Genomic DNA, 17,236 nt, shown 5'->3' with positions numbered 1-17,236 from the left:
GAGTTTGTGTCATGGTTTTTGTCACATGGCATTTTTCCTTGTATTACTTCCTCTTGTACTGAAAACTGCATTGAATGACTTCTGAAAGAGGTCATGGGGGATGGGAAAAAGGAAACTATTTATTTACTGTCAAAAATGAGTTGGAAAATGGCAGAAACTTCAAGATCATTTCTTCCATGTTAAATCATTTTTATGGGGATTTCAAATTCCCAAGGTCATGCAGACATACAGTACATGTTCTAACAAAAATACAACATTTATTTCAGCTCTGTGTCATTTGGAAAAGCATAGGCTGGATGGTATTGTGTCAAATATTCAGCTTACACTTGTCTCCGGAATTGTACCCACAGTTGGAGTAAATTAGATTATAGGATTGTTCATAACCTAAAATTGTCAAATAGTAAAATAAATTAACAGGCTGAGTCTATTTACATCATATCTCTTGTTGTTAACAGCTTGAGAAGAACAAATAAAAGGTCTTTCTTTGACTTGTTTACTGGCATTACATTTTTACAATTTTTCTCTAAACAGGCAGTTCCTGGTCGAAGCCTTCTAATGACACTCTGATGCCCCCATTTGATCATATCAGGAAGTACACCAGTTACCAACCTTGGTCATATAATTTCACTGAAAAATATTAAAGGAACAGTTATATTTAAAAAAATGTTTTTATGATTGATTACCAAAACAGGATGTCCTAAACAAAGCAAGAGTATGGTTGTATTAGTCAAATGTACAGAGGACATTCAGTAACCACGGTCTTTACAGATAATACCATAATCCAACTTCACAAAGTCTTAAGTTTTATATTAAACCTGTTGTGCTACTGAACAAAAATTGTTATTTTTTAAGTAAACATTTTTTAATAAATAGTTTAAAATCTTTTAAACAGGCTTAAACAAAATCAACCAAGTATCCCCAATCAATAAAGTCCTGCAATATCTAAAGAAGCCTGTGTAACCAGGTGCTACCTGGCAAATGGAAATGTCATTTTTTACAAGCACTAACTCGAATGAAAAAAAGGGAAAACTGTGTCAGGAAATGCATTCAGTCAGACTTTCCTAATATCCGAGTGTGAAGCTTTGAGTTTTCTCTCTGAAACATTTCCATGACTTACTTTTATTAGTCTGCAAAGGAAATCATAGCAAGACTTAGCTGCAGCATGCAGACCCTAGACTTTAACGGTACATCATTTCTACAGCAAAATCCATCTAGTCACAATCTGTCATTCACAGTAATACTAAAGAGCCATCTCTGATTGGTTTGAGGTAGTTTTAAAGTCTGTAATGAAATAAGTGCAAACATGGAGAGCCAGGCCTCAACATTCTCGGGTAACAGCACACTTGCCTGCCGGTCATCCATTTAACCTTGTGTTTGATCCAACAGGCTCAGGTGACACTTTCTTTTCTTTGGAGGTTAAGGCGTTTCCCTCTTATATTCTAATTAACTTCAGTAAATGTTATGGCTACAGTAAAACTACCACAGTGTTTACACTTTAGAAGTACTATAGGGGTGAAAAAAAACAAATGAATAAACAAATAATCACATGTACTTTGTAATATTCTGATTATATGCTCAATCTTTTCCTTTCTGAGAGAATCTCGAACTATTCAACAAACTAATGAGAAAAAAATATCTTCTTATCCAAAATGTATGATAAGATTTTGAGAAACAAGTGGATGCCAACACATACATGTGAGTGTCCAATGAAAGAAAATGCATATTCATGCATATTGTTCTTGTTCTCTCCCTTGCATCTTCTTCTATCCCATTTTTCAAGCCCAGCGCGGTTACGTGGGTGACTGTTCATCAGGAGTCTGGATCTGCTCAAGATTTCTGCCTCTTAAACGAAGGTTTTTTGCCACTGTAACTTTGCTAAATGCTGCACAGTGCTGTGCTCATGATGGATTAATGTTGGGTCTTTGTTGATAATATAAAAAGTAAGGTATTGTACCTACTCTTGTAACACAGATAACACTTGTAATGAATTGGCACTTTACAAATAAAGATTGATTGATGGATTCATTGTCAATATGTGTGTACAGAATCTTTCATATGAGTTTATTAACCTAAACAAAGTGTGTAGCCTTGATGGGGTTTTTTTTTTCAATGACCTTTATCGTGACTTCATGAATTACTTTTAAACTTTTTAATTTCCCAAAGCAACATTTTGGGGAAAAGATCTTTAGTTTCTCTGTTTTACATAATAATACAGCAGAGGTGCAGCACCATCATGCCAGGGGTTCTCATTCTGTTTTTTTAGACTGCAGTTTAGTAATTTAATCAATGAAGAAAACCCACAGATAACTACTATCAGCTTATATTTTATCTTGATCTTGTCATTTCACCTGCATCTGTATCAACAAACCCATTGAGGTCAGGTGTGACTTAAAGGTGAGGTATGAAACCTTACAGCATACTACTCCTCCTCTTCAAATAACAGTTTTTTTGTGTGCAATATTGAGGCATATGCAGGGGTTTTCAACCAGGCTGTTTCATTTAAACTATGAAGATGTTGTTAGGATTCTCTTTTTAGTTTGACACAAAGGGGACAAGTTAAGAATCAATTAAATCAAACAAAAAAAATAAACTATCCACGATCTTTGTTTCCTGGAAAGGCCACAACTGAAAGCAGCATACATATTTGTGGTTACATTTGCAGGACCTCGTGCTTTTTAATGAGAGTGATATTATGGAACCTTTTCTCAGTTTTTGTATATTGATGTTTTTTTTTGTTTTCTTTCTCTTGGTATGCCAGGTAGCTGGATGTTGATATAATCAGAAAAAAAAAGCAGAAGTTTACTTCAGTGTTTACTCAGGTAGTTCTTTTTAAGACAGGCAGCTCAGGTCAAGTCATGAGAGATGCTGACATTGATCGACGCTTTGACTGGATCAGTTTCGTCTCTGGCCTTTGACAGTACTGCAGTCATTTAGGCTGCTGGTGACACGGGAGGGGTTAAGGAGGTTATCCTTAGGCTCCTCATACAGAACAGGCGGAACATGATACTCGCACGTCTCCCTAAACATTTCTGACATATGATACCCACCAACACCACTAATAAGGAACTCCTACTGTACCTATATCTTCTCTCACTATTCAGTTACCTGGGGTTGGTATAATAAGATGAATATCTTGATGATACAACGAAAAAATGAAATATCAAATTGCTTTGTTTTTCTGACAGTAAAAGGAAGATTTTGCCTAAACACGATAGAAACGTATGGTTATTAAGTCCAACTCACATGCCTCAACATCATTTACTATTTCAAAATTTGAAATGACTGCAACCATCAGCCAAAAGAAACTAACATGACTTTATTTTATAGGGACGCTTTTTTTTTGCAAGGCTAATGTACTGGTGGGCAAAATATCATCTGTTTTTTTCCACAGGTCTCGTTTGTCTTTATTTTATTAATAAAGGCATGAGTCACAATCCCAACATTTGCTTCCTAAGCCGTAAGCGTGCTGCTGACCAAGAGTTGGAAAACCCATGACAAGCAACTCTAAATGTAGAGAACCTCCAGGGGAAAAACAACACCGTTTTTTCCCCCACTGTGTCTGTTCAATGTCTACTCATCAGCAGTTGCTTTCAGCTGATAGGGAATTATTTCTGTTATCGTGAACACATGCATACAGGCTGTATTACCTTTACTTTTATGAATCGAGTAAAACAGAGATAAGAGCAATGTGTTCTCCTTTTTTATGAAGTCTGGCGCATGAAATGTGCCTACCAGCCAACTTTTCTTACCAACATTTTCCTGTTAGCGCATCTCAATCAGTCATCATATTATTTGTTTTTTAATCGACATGTTGCCAAAAACCCTATGACTCTTTATTAGAAAATGTTTTTGTCAAAGGATGTATCTTAGAGAGAGCAGTGAAGCTTCTGTGGTAAAATATGGGCCCTTAAGAAAAGAAGCGCAAGTATTTCAGGACTGAAATACTTGACTGAAGACTTTGAAACATAGTTCCTTGGGATTGATGATAGTTTCATAAAGTGATGCATGTTCTTGCAATGACTGAGGTGATCAAGAGTGTATCCCTTAGAGAGGCTATTGCTCAAATAAAAAAAGAAATTGTTTGAAATAAAAGTTGATTCCAAACTCAATAACAAAACAACAACAAGCAACAGAAAGAAACAGGTGGAGGACAAGAACCACTTGGACTGTCAGGTGGAAAACTGTTCCCCAGGGCAACCAGAGTCAACAAAGGAAAAATATATTTACTTTAGACGGCAGTGGCATTTGCCTGCTCCACTAACAAAGATGACGGCCCTCTGGCATTAAATATTTGTGATTTAAATGTTGAAGAAAAAAAAAAATCTTAATTCTGATTTTCAGAGCATTCTTGTTTTTGCAGTTGAATCGGACACACTCACTCTCATGTTTTTCCCCAAAAAGTGAATCAACAGGTGTGCCAATCAGAAAGGTAAAACTTGCATGACCTTGAAGGGAGGGCACAACACCACAGTTGACCTTCAAAAAGAATTTCCCAATTAAAGAGGTAATAAAATGGCTTCTTTTAATGATTTAGCTAAGCTGTGTGTATGTTTTGGTAAATTTACCAAAAGAGGAGGAAACGTCTGTGAAAACCCTTGTGTCCGACCAAGCAGTGACACGCCCCTTCTCCTGAGTGTGGCGTGTAAATAAGGAGCAACTGGGACAAACATCCCACGCAGCAATGGCATGAAAGGCAGCGCGGTGGGAGGTCACACAGGAGCAGCAGCAGCAGATATAGCGAACGCCACGGCACAGTTGGTGTCCATGTGCCGACTGCTGGGCTCCAAATAAAGCAGAGGGCAGCACATGATAGCCCAAGGTGCATGCCTTTAAAACATGAATACCGAGACATGCATGCCAACGTAATGCTGTGTGGTGAGGACATCCTGAAGACTCGTTCATTTACTGTGTACCACCATGAAACTTCACTCTCTGAACTTTCATTCAGTTTTTTTTTTTTTTTTTTTTTAATCTTAAGGTTCAAACAAAGCAAAAACACAACAACAACCACATGCTGTCACTTAACAACACAACCAAACATACACAAACATGTTGTCTACAAGTGAAAGGGACCTTGACATTCTATGGCGCACACACACAGATGGTCTAAAATATACATCAGCACTGTCATATAAAACAACTGGCTCTTGCTGAGTGCAGAATGAAGACCAGAAGCTGTTTTCATCACAAGAGTGTTTATGTTTGATAAATTCATGTGATGCAGAGCAGATGTTGTAAAATCAAGGATAGTGTCAATATCTATCAAAATAATCATGATTATGATTTTTGCCATAATCCAGCAGCCCTACTATCAATGATTCAATGAACACAATTCTAAATTAGATTCTCTGCATAATCTCACCATCACATAGCACAACGGAAATCTCAAATGATCTATGCTTAACACAGATGCAGCGGTACTTAACTGAGGACGCAAGTCATTTCCAAAGTGCCTTGGCTGCAACAGGTAGTGTGAGTACAGAGCCCGCTGTGCTGTGAAGAAACCAGCCTCTGTGTTTCTCAACCAGTTTGTGAAAGAAAGATCCACTCTATGCATTCTGTTGCATCGAGCTTAAATCAGACACCTTTTTGGCGGTCATTTCCCTGAAGAACCTCATCTCTCACTGTCTGGTTAATCTCTCATAAATCCAAATATAATCCCTGAGACGCTGCATATCCGTGACAAGCTTCTGCCCACTGATGCATCCAGAAACCATATTTCATATCCTAATAAAATAGTCTTACATCTTTTGGTGGGAAAGTTTTTACTGAGAATATACCCAATACATTGTTTACATTACCCGTATCTACTTAAAGCTTAACTTAAGAGCATGTCTGTTATATTTCAGACAGCCTGTTTATGACCAACACTTCCTCTTTTCAATATATGTTTCTTAATCCCCCTCAAGTTTGTTTTGCAACCTCAATGACAAGGGTATCTCTATTTCCCAGTTCAGCTATAATATAAAAATAATTGATTGGTGTCACATTATATTTCTAAGGAGGGCACGATAAAAGCGCTCCCTAGCAATTGAGTCAGTCACATAATGTCTTGTGATGAGCATGGGGTTAAAGCGCTTCTTTAAAACAAACTGTTTAACAATAACTTATAATTATTTTTCTGCTTGTTTCAGAAAACTAGAAGCTGTACGATGACACCATTTTAACCGTCTCTATCTGGACATGTTATCTTGACAAACATGTTAATGCAAGGCGCAAATGTGTCATGATCTGAATTAGACCTGACTCGCCTCTACACATCCTCAGCTGGTCTTGCTGGCATTGTGTTAAGATCTTTTGTAGGTATAATCACAAGGCGTAAACGTGTCAGTATCGGTGCCCACATCTTCTTTTTGCTCTGACCTGAACTTTGACTGCAAGAATCATTGACGATAAGAAACTAAAAATACAAGTGTAAGGTGAAGGCAAGATCTGGCTGTTTGTTATACAAATCTGGAAACATATTTAATTTAACAGCAGGTAAAAATGGCTGTGTCGTCTTTTACTTTTTGAAAGTTGTCATGATTAGAAAGTAAGTAAGAGGACAAAATACTGTCACACATGACAAAACCTATGGACAAAATGAGTGCAACAAAGCATGTGGCACAGTGATCAATCTCGGTTATCTTGTTTTCATGATAGAAGTAAGCCAAAATTGTAATTGAAATTGAAAAATTTCAATTTGATAAATTTCCCAGCCCTACCGTTACGATTCTTGGGGTCACGATTCGATTGAGAATCTATTTTCAATTCAAAACAATTCTGGCGTCATGATTTAAAGTCTATTTTTGAATTAGTAAATACTTCAGGATCTATCCAATCATCTGTGAGACTGGCTGAATTTCTTGCTGCTCAATCTGGCATTCGACTGAGTTAAAGAGCTAGCTTTATAACTTAACAGGGAGTGACATATTAGCCCCGAAAAAAAAAAAAACTATTTTTGGAAGTTATGAATCTATTTAAAATCTCAGAAGATAAGAATCTCGATTTTTACATATTGATTTTTTTCCCACCTCTGTTACTAAAACACTAAAAAGTGGTGCCTTTGTAATGGAAAGAGAGCCTCGCCATCCATTATCTTAACATCATCCAGACTCATGTGTTTGGATATCAATACCAACATCCATTCATTAAATTTAGCAGAGTAAATAAATTACAACAACACAAGGAGATGTTCCCTTCTAGCAGTCATGCATTGATTGAATTACTAAGACTGCAGTCGTACGGGGAACTGAGGAAATTGAAAAAGGAGAGCAAATAAATCACAAAATTAAAGGTCAATATTTCATAATAAGGTACTTAGGTGATGTATGACTCACTGTGTCCAGTTTTCATTATCATCAATAATATGCTCCTGTTTTTTTAAATACTGGTGTGACTAATGCATGCTTGAAACAACAAGAACTAAATAGAAGTAAAATCTTAAAGCTGTTAAAGTAAGCTTTCATTCCTTGTGCATAAAGATGTTTTTTGTTTTTTGGGGATTTATTACTTTTTCAATTTATGTTAGTCTGTAAAATGTACCGTAATCACATACATTAATTCTTATCACAATTACCCAGAGTCCAAGGAACAGTCCAAGCTTTGAAGATACTCAATTTAGGTTAAAATATACAGACAAATGAGTCTCATCCTTTGAGAAAGACATACAGTCGAGTTTTTTTCTGCTCCTTAAAATAGTTCAAGGGTTTCGTCCAAAAAAGGGAAAGATTTCCCCATGGGGCTTAGTGACTAAAATGTACTTGTCTCAATGACTGTACATTTTAACAGACACCTTTAGCCTGAGTGATGTCACCCATCTGTTAAGGCAGGGGGCTCCGGAGGGTCATCGGCAGCAGCCGTCATGCTCTGAATGCGGCCTCAGCCTAACTTTCATTCACCCTAACGACAGGCTTAGAGCTGGAGCTGAGGCGGGTTTGAAGCCTCTTGACAACTGTTACATCGCGCCCACCTGTCAATCATGTCAGCTACGCGCCTAGCTATGGATAACATCTATCGTTTTCGAAATCAAAATAGAGCTGTTTAAAAAAATCTCCCCCCGTACAGTGTGTGCCCATGATGACAATAACTAATCAGACCTATTTCGTTTTTTGTACCAGGCTGTAAACATGTTTATTTATGCTGTAAACACGGCTTTTTTTTTGCCTGTTGTGTGTTTGTGACTTCCAGTGTTCTTGGAGCCAACCTCAAGCGGACACTCAATGAACTGCAGGATTTTTCACTTCTGCATTGACTTCAATTTTCAAGACCGGAGGTTGCAGCTTGATTTGTCTATCTCAATTGTTATCAAACCCAAATGGAAAGTCTCCTTATTTCTCATCATGAGAAAAAGCCACTTTTCCTATTGTACTACCACACATTTGAGTATCTTTCTACAATAGCAACATGTCATTAACACTCAGAGGAGATTCAAATGTTTGCTGATAAGAGCTGGAGCACATTATACTCTATCATTGTCTACCTGACAAGCCCAGCCACTTCACATGCGCTATTCCAAATGCATTAGTGCATGCTCACGCCCATCTTCTTCTTCATGGTAACTCAATCGGTTTGAGAATGAAACTTAATCTGTGCATGAAAACTGATTGGACGAGTGCCGAAACCTGTCTCTCATTTTCCCTACTTCCTGAGACATATTAAAAAACATTCGCTGTGATTCAAAAGATACGTTTTTTGGAGGCCAAAGTCGAAAGTATTAACCCATGTTCATTCAAACAAATTACATTCAAAGGAAACGACAACCAGCAGCTCAGCACAGTTTGACTAAATAGTCTGCGCTCTGACGATCACCAATCAATACACACATTCAGCACACTGCCTTCTGGCCTGGCCTGTGTGCCAGCAGGCAATTATTCCAGCACTTTCTGCACCTCAACCTGTTGCTATAGAAGCACCTTGTTTGTGGGCATCTGGTCGAAACAATGCTTGAAAATAGAGACTTCAGCCACATGATGGCTCAGAGTTAGCAACATAAACAATATGATAACAAAGCAACAGTAAGAATACCATAAAAACATCATGTCTTAAACTAATCAGAAATATCCTTTAGCTCAGTGGTCCTCAACTGACCTAGTCTAAGGATCCACCAACACCTCCTAAATGACAAATCCAATTCAACCATCAATTTTGCAGTTTGGAGAGAAGTAACAAAACATCACAAACCATGCCAGTACAACAACTGTCTTTGAAAGTAGTCAACAGGTTTGTCTTTATAAGTGGAGTCTTTCGTTTCTTAATGCTGATTCAGTTTTGATGGCTTCATGCTTTCATATGTCAGCACTTCACTGCACAAAACTCACTGCTGTTTATGTTTTCCCTTAAATGTAAGAAAACCCATGTTTTTGGTGTCATATTTGCATTTCAGCACACTAACTGGCATCTCTGACTTTGCTGCTGTATAACTTTGTGAGCTTAAATAGACTCAAAATAAAAGGAATAAGTAAGTTTCTCTTTCTCTTTGAACTCTGTTGTTTCAAATTGAGTTATCGCCATCATTTCAAAAGAAGTGTCAGAAACCTTTAGTGACATCACAACCCTGTGTGGTTGAAAAGAAAGCTAACACTTGACTTTGCTTGCACCCTTAATATTAAAAAAGAAACTCAAAGAAATGGTTGTTATTTCTGGTTAGGGTATATGGACTGCATATTGACGCAAGTATTCTCAGACAGGGGTTCCAAGCTTTTCCGATCGCGACAATGTCCCTGAAGGTGGTTAAGGTAAATAATGTAGAGCACAAACCTATCCAAACCCTGGTAACACAAAAGAACAACACCAAAGAAACAATATAGCCTTGAATACAAATATGTTATACTAATTTAATATAAGGCTAAAAGCAGAATAAAAAGTAGTTTCCATGTCTAGACTTTAACACTGAGTGGACTTACAATACTAAATAAACAGACACACAGGTGCAGCAGACGCCTAAATGCCTGCTGTCTAGTGCAAACTTGTGTTCAGTATTTAACACATTCATTTGATTTACAACCCCTAATATGGTTTAATTTGAAATTGAACTTAATTTGTATCTTCTTTTTACAATAATGGGTAAAACATACAATTTTAAATTTGTATTATTTCTCAGGGGGGGGGAGGGCATCTGCTGACCCCTCTCTTGGGGTCTCACTTTGGGAACCACACTGTTCTGGGAGGTGATGTAAAAATGATGCAATGCTAATTGTCTGTTTTATCAGAAGACGCACTTTAAGCTAGCAGACGGTTCGAGAGCATCGTTTTTATGAATCCTTAATTAAAGTTTCAGTGTGTTTTTAGTTGGCTGTGGCTGATGACAAACATTTACAGGCGTAAAAACAACTTTTTGTTTTTAAACTCACTAACGCTAGGTCTGTGTTACAGGTTCGGTGAATCTCAAGTAGATTCACAACATAAGATGTGTAGAGTTTGTAACGGGCTGCTGCCTTACCGTATTTGTTTGGCTCTCTGTTGTACTCCAGGATCGGCACCACAGCGTTAGGGTCCTGAGGATCGAACACAGAGTCCTCCCCCGCCTCCTTTCCCTCAACCGTGCCACCGCTGCTTCTGCTGCCGCCGCCGCCGGGGTCCGGTGCCGGGTCAGAGACAACCCCGTCCGAGTACTCCCCTTCCACGGCGACCCCAACTCCTGCGTCAACCGGGACAACCACAAATCTCTCCCCCATGTCTCTTGCTTCCTCTTCCCCTCAGTTTTCGCACTTCCAGTGAGGAGATAAACACACCGACCGGCTCACCTCAACAGGTCCACGCTCGGTGGGAGCGAACACGCAGTACAGCGGACAACAGAACACACGCTCTCCGGTTGATCACACAATTGATTACAGTACAGAAGGACCCGCCCCCGGCCTTCGCTCATTGGCTGAGAGTACCAAAGCGCGATGTCAATCATCATCAAGCGGTGTATCGAATTGGTGGGAGATTTTATGAACTGTGGAATGAGCAAATTATTGTGATCTTGATAATGTCATGGATCATTTATTCTCTCTGAGACTAATTAAAATGCAATTTTGTTTCAAAAGAAAAAGAAAAAAAACATTATCTCTGCACATCTCTCTTAAAATGTCACACAAGGGCTGCAACAAACCTTTAACATTAGGCTATTGATTAATCTGTAGATTATTCACGGTGAATCAATAAATCTTTAATTTTTACATTTAATCTCAGAAAATTGGAATGAAATAGCCTGTATGAAATCCCAGAGTACAATGTGTTGTCTTCAAACTGCTTCTTTGTGAGAGACAGTCACAAGGTGCTAACACACAGGCGTTGAAAAAGCTTTTAAAAAAATGAATATATTATCAAATAGTCTGTGATTAACTATGTATGAATAACCCATTTGATCAATCTCAACTCTACATCATATAATACATATAATTAACGGTGTATTTTAATCATTACATTTGAGGATTTCCAAGCTTTGCTCTGTGCCTTTAAAACTGAGGTGGATCAACTGCAGGCAGCTCAACAGACTACTCCTTAAAATAGTGCATGAGAGCATGTGTGAACTCTGCTGTCACAATTGAGCACATGTACTGGCATGTCACACTAAACTTATTACAAGCTTCTTTTATGGTCTTAAAATGGCGGGGTAATTAACACTCACTCTTTACATCCTCTGCTATCAATAGCCTGCATCACAAACACAATAAATAATTCTATTTTGAAAAGCAGTGATGCTTTAGTCATTTGCCAGCACCCCGCCATAATAACTCTGGTATGTTATAACTTAGAATAAATGGTTCACCGCCACATGGGTGCAGGATGACTGCTTATGTTTCTGGGCAGTTTAGGTACGTAGTCTACAGTGACAGGTGTCAAAACAGCCCAAAGTTCAGAATTCAAGCTTTTTTAGTTTGACTCACAGGGCACTCCTTCAACACACTCTATAAACTGCCAAAAATAACAATGCCCACTTATTGATAGTTTTCAAGCTTTGTCTTTACCCTAATATCTGCTTTTTATAGCGTTTTTCTCTGTCATTTATACAGTTAAAATGCCATCTGCTGCTGGATATCCTAGATCAAGATCACCTTCTCAATCTAATTAAATGTTCCTTTGGAAAAGGTTGACCTCTTCATCAGTATCAAGGGGAATCCATTTACAAGTCACTCTGACAGATAAAAAAAAAATACCCTGTTTACATAGATTACATAAGCAGCAGCCTTGTAAAAGGTAACAGGTGGTTTGACTGAACAACTGGAACATACCAAAGCAAAATAGTTCATGCAGCATGGAAATCACAGGCCAGTGGGTCAGCCTGAAGAGTCTTTATGGCTGCAATTTCTGGTAGACACACCCATTTGCAATGGTATCTTGGTAAAACAAATATCGTTTGGGCATACATCTTTTAAGAAGGATCTTTAGTTGTTTTAGAGTTCGATAAACTAGTCTGCCATAATGCAACTCCTGCATTAGTGTGGTCAGTCAATAAATGATTGAATGAATTCTGTTGAAGTGTAGAGTCGATACACTGAAAGATTCCTAGACCAAGCCTGAACTGTAAAACTAAGATTGGACACTGAACTTATTATTGGCAGGGTAACAAATGGTGGAAGGGTCCCCCAGGAATTCAACACACCCACTAAGAAGGTGGCTGGTTGACTCATTGGCTATGTGCACTTTAATGTGTTTACATGTTGAAAGGGCATGTTATCCCCAGAGTGTTCTCCATCCAGATAAGCATTTCAGCACCATTTCAGATCTAATAGTAAACCATTGCAAAGCCAGAAAATGCCCATAACGTGGCTATTCACAGACACTGGGCATTTGCATGCCAGTGTAAAAAGGCACTTAAAAGTCCTAGATAGGAAGCCTTGTCTCGCATAGCAACATATACCGTCAGTGTATGATTGTGTGTTTGAAAGGTTGCAGTGTAAAAGTGCTTTTGAGGGATCGGAAGACTAGAAAAGTGCAACATAAGTGCAGTCAATTTCCCATTTGCAATGCAAAGCAGAATAAAACAAATTAAATAAAGTAACCTGAACCTGAACCTGAACAACTTACAAAACAGGAAGTTGTGTACTCCCCAAAAACAGCATTCCCTTATGTACAGCTTAGAGCCAATGCTTGACATGGGAACACTTCAATAAGAGCGGGCCTCATGTGAATGTAGGCAGCTAGTGCTATAAAATGCAGAACTCAGGTACACAACAGCAACGATCATAGACAACAAAATGAATATCAATGTGTGAAGGGCAGTAAACACATCTGGTTTGTTTGTTTAATGACAGATGTTCATAATGTTTACATGTTCATCCTGAGATGAATTACTAGCCAATTCAAACGAGATGGCGGACTCTCAAGAATCAGAGTCATATGCTTTTAAATGTAAGTAATTGGTTTCAGCTTGATCTTATGAGTTTGCATTAATGCTGATGTTAAACAAAAGCAAACAGAAAATGCCTTGAAACTTATTATTATCTTTGAAATAAGTTATATGATGTTAGTTACGTTAGCCAGTTTCGATGCAGTTGAAACTGGGTTGCTTGGCAACAGGAAGGACGCTTAGCAACAAAAAAGGTGGGCGAGAACAGCTGGGTACGCAAATAGGAATTCCTTCAATGACCAGACATCATTTCGGATTGGCATGATGGGTCTACGCAGGCTAAGGAAGGAAGGGTCTTTCAGATGATGCTTCCCATGAATTAGGAGACAGCTAGTTTTTTCTTTTTAAGAATTCTTTTTTAAGTCACAACTTAGGAGACACGTGACTGATGTGGACACGGTCTGAAGGTCAAAGGTTCATTTTTTATTAATCATGAATGGATTGTTGGACAGGCCTACATGGAACAGACGGAGAGCCACTGAGCCAAAAACAAACCAGAACGAGAACATAACACCCCTCATAGTTTCTTAACACATCCCTGAATGTTGCGTACATGCCCCGTCTAATTGACTTTGGCTTCAGTCGTTTCCTATTTATGCATCTCAGCTTGCAAACAAACCCTATCACACAGTCTGCCATTCACTCTAAAGGTATCCAAAACTCTGAAGGGCAGAATTCTTTGGATGAACTCCAGGATACCACTCAGACAGTGACTGCATGAAGGGTGTTACGTGGACCTCAAAAATAGACCACTGGCCGGACAGTTGGATGACCAAGGGATGAAGGGGTAGGTGTTTGGGGAATGGCACAGTTGGGGGTGTTACTGTAATGAAAGTAAGCTCCGTCATGTTCCAGATTTAAAATGAAAAACACTCAACTGAAAGTGCTTATCTACTGAAAGAAGGTGCTCTGTACAAAGTGGGACAGTGAATCCTTTTTGTCTATGTATATAAACATTTTTTAGGCTTTCCTGGGTAGCTATTCTTATATTTTCAGTCTGACTGGATGGATATATTTAGGGTGGATGTTGCACACTAAAATACAGCACTGACAAAATAACATGTAATCCTTAATGTCGCTGTTGTTTTACTCATCTGCCGCTCAGAAGGACAAAATGAAATACAGATTACTTTTTGTAAGCTGGGTAAGAACAGATGTGGCCTTTACAGCATCACCACAGCTACAAGTGTCCTGATGTCTTTAGTGAGACTGATCATGTAAGGCTGGCGACACACCAGACAATTTTTGAATTCTAAAAAAGTGGGAGACCACAGATAATAGAACAGTTTCAAGCAATTTCCAACATTATAATCCATCCAATGTACGCAATTTCGGACAGAGCATGAGACCACACACCTACCGTGTGTAACTCACAAAACCTCTTGTGATCCAACTGCGGAAACAAAGAAAAAGAAAAAGAATATGTGTGTAATCCTGGATGAGAAGACAGTATAGGCGCTTTTTGCTCGCGACAGTGTAAAAGTATGCAACATCCATTTGAGGATTCTTCCCTGTTTGCTCGCTCTCATTGGCTCTGCTGGTTTTCTTTACAAGGAAGCCGGATCTGGAATCATAAATATCAGACATTAGAGCAGAAAAATAATGTGACACCACACGCTTGAGGATTACTTGGACAAATAATATTGTGACAGGCCTCGAATCGGGCCATGCATCAGGGCCATTGTTGTTAATACGTATGTACTCATCTACTGTGTAGCCAATGTGTAACCATTTGCTGATGTTTGTTAATGCATTTCAAGCAGTAGGAATGAGGGTATTTTTCCTGCCCTAAGTTTGGGATTCTGTCAGGAAATGCTCCTGCTGGTAAGGAAGAAATCCATGCATGAGGTTGGTCAGATATGTGGACATCGAAACTTTGACTAATCCTAATTTTTTAATTTTATAAAACTGCTTCTAATCGATTTTTGTCTGTTATTTCCGATACAGGCTTCCATACATGCTGGAACACTATCATTGCATTCAGGGATAAGAGAGTCTGCTGCTCTTTGCTCAAATATTTTTTCTCTATGTCCTTGTGTTAGTAAATCATACAACATTTTCTGTTTCTCTGCTCAGCCAAATCACTAATTCTTGATTGTTGTTTGACCCGCTGAATTTCACTTTCTTCTGCAAAACATTGCTTCAAACGAGAGCAGGTTTTGTGCAGTTGATACGCATGATTAGACTCAACTTATTCGAAACATGGATCAGCAGTGTACAAACAGGCTCCTCTCTTTCTGCTCTGTTGTCACAGAGGTTGTCCTCTGGGTGAGAGCTGAACAAACTGGCCGCTGTGAGGCGGAGTTGTTGTTGTCATGGTGCTTGACTGAGATTTATATAGCCCTCTTGGCCTGGCTTTTTTCTTCCTGTGACACGAGGGGTAAATAAAGATTGAGACATGGTTGAATGTGCAGGCCTCTGTATTGTCACTGACCTGTAATACTGAGAGTAACATCTGACATTCAACTAATATCATAATTATCTTTGCAGGTAGACAAAGTTTTTACTCATTCAACTGTTCAACTGTTATAACACATGTTTTTAGGCAGTTTTGGGTGCTGCTCATAGCGTCTTTATATTAGGATTATAACGGTGCAGTAATAAGAATTATAACCAAATTTGATTCAGGAATTATACAACCCTTGATTAATTTTCCTCCCCAGTCATTTGGGGTGAGAAAGCCACTTGCTGGCCCCCTACAGGCTGCTCCAGCTGTGTTGATGGTGAAAGGATTGTTTCCAGCGATGCGTGCCTGAAGGATATGTGGGTCAGCGCTATAGTATGAAAATAAGCTTGTATTGTCAAACTGGTCCCCCACTGCTGTGTCATTGTGCTGCCCTTGTCACAACAGACAGCGTTGGGTCATCAGCGACACATGCTCGGCTCTGTAGTCTGAACTAATCCCAGAGGGGAACATGATGTAAGAGAGCACAGAAATGTTGTTAGGAGCAGAGGCCCAGCTGACACACCTGCCTCCGCTTAGGAGAGCACCTTCAATCCTGAACGGCTTCATTCACTGAAGAATTAGAGATCCAGTGTTTGAAATATCCCTACTTTAACTCAAATTAGTAGAATTTTATATATGCTTACTCTGAATATCAAACTACATGATCTGTTTTTTGTGTTTTAGAGACTTTACTTTAAACCTAAATGTATGTGTTGATGAACTGATTTAAAAAAAAAAAAAAATGAAATCATGATGGCACTTACTTGCCAACACAAAGTGACACAAGGTATTCCTTCTTTCTTTTTAATAACCAGTGAACTGCAGTAATTTCTCATCCTTGTGTTGTTGTCCTTGTTTTGTATTGATATTTTTATGTCTTGTGCTTTTCATGCTGATATGGACTAATGGGTCTGAAATGAAGTATACAATAAAAATAGAATTAGTCAGATTTTGACTCCAGATTTATCTCTAATTAAGAGAATGAAATCATTTGACTCTGTGTGTACCGTAATAAGGAACTCTATCTTATTTATCTTATCTAATACAAGCAGCGTAACTTTACCTTAAACCGGCAGCATTTTACATTTCTAAACATAGATACATTTATTTAAAGAATGAATAAATACTTAACATCACGTTTATGTAAAGTTTAGAAGATATAAATAATATTAATATGTCATATATCTTATTTTAAACTTTTTTACAGGGTTTGTCAAGAATTTCATCTTTAATTTGTGTGTGGACTGTTTAACCAGTGGTAATTATAATATATAATTATAAAGGGGGGGGGGCAGCAGTAGCTCAGTCTGTAGGAACTTGGGTTGGGAACCGGAGGGTCGCCAGCTCAAGTCCCGATGCATTACGGAAATTACGGAAGTTTTTCTGTTAGCCAGGGCACATCCCGAGCACTGCTGAGGTGCCCTTGAGCAAGGCACCTAACCCCCAACTGCTCTGCTGCGCTCCCCACATAGAAT

The 17,236-nt window shown here is 38.6% G+C and overlaps 1 protein-coding gene across 4 annotated transcripts in view; it reads right to left on the bottom strand.

Moving 5' to 3' along the window:
* The window catches only part of slc12a7b (solute carrier family 12 member 7b), a 61,512-nt gene extending 50,743 nt beyond the window's left edge, over positions 1-10,769 (bottom strand). For 2 of the 4 annotated variants that reach the window (XM_020638568.3, XM_065948746.1), the window contains exon 1: positions 10,421-10,768. In XM_020638568.3, the coding sequence (XP_020494224.2) occupies positions 10,421-10,655 (235 nt within the window). In that variant the 5' untranslated portion in view covers positions 10,656-10,768. Of the gene's footprint in view, positions 1-10,420 lie in introns of all 4 variants that reach the window. The other 2 variants (XM_065948743.1, XM_065948745.1) reach the window with 2 other exon arrangements.
* Positions 10,770-17,236: the final 6,467 nt, after the last annotated feature.

This window comes from Labrus bergylta, chromosome 20, assembly GCF_963930695.1.
Source record: "Labrus bergylta chromosome 20, fLabBer1.1, whole genome shotgun sequence".
Lineage (NCBI taxonomy): Eukaryota > Metazoa > Chordata > Actinopteri > Labriformes > Labridae > Labrus > Labrus bergylta.
This window is presented reverse-complemented; position numbering and strand designations above follow the sequence as displayed.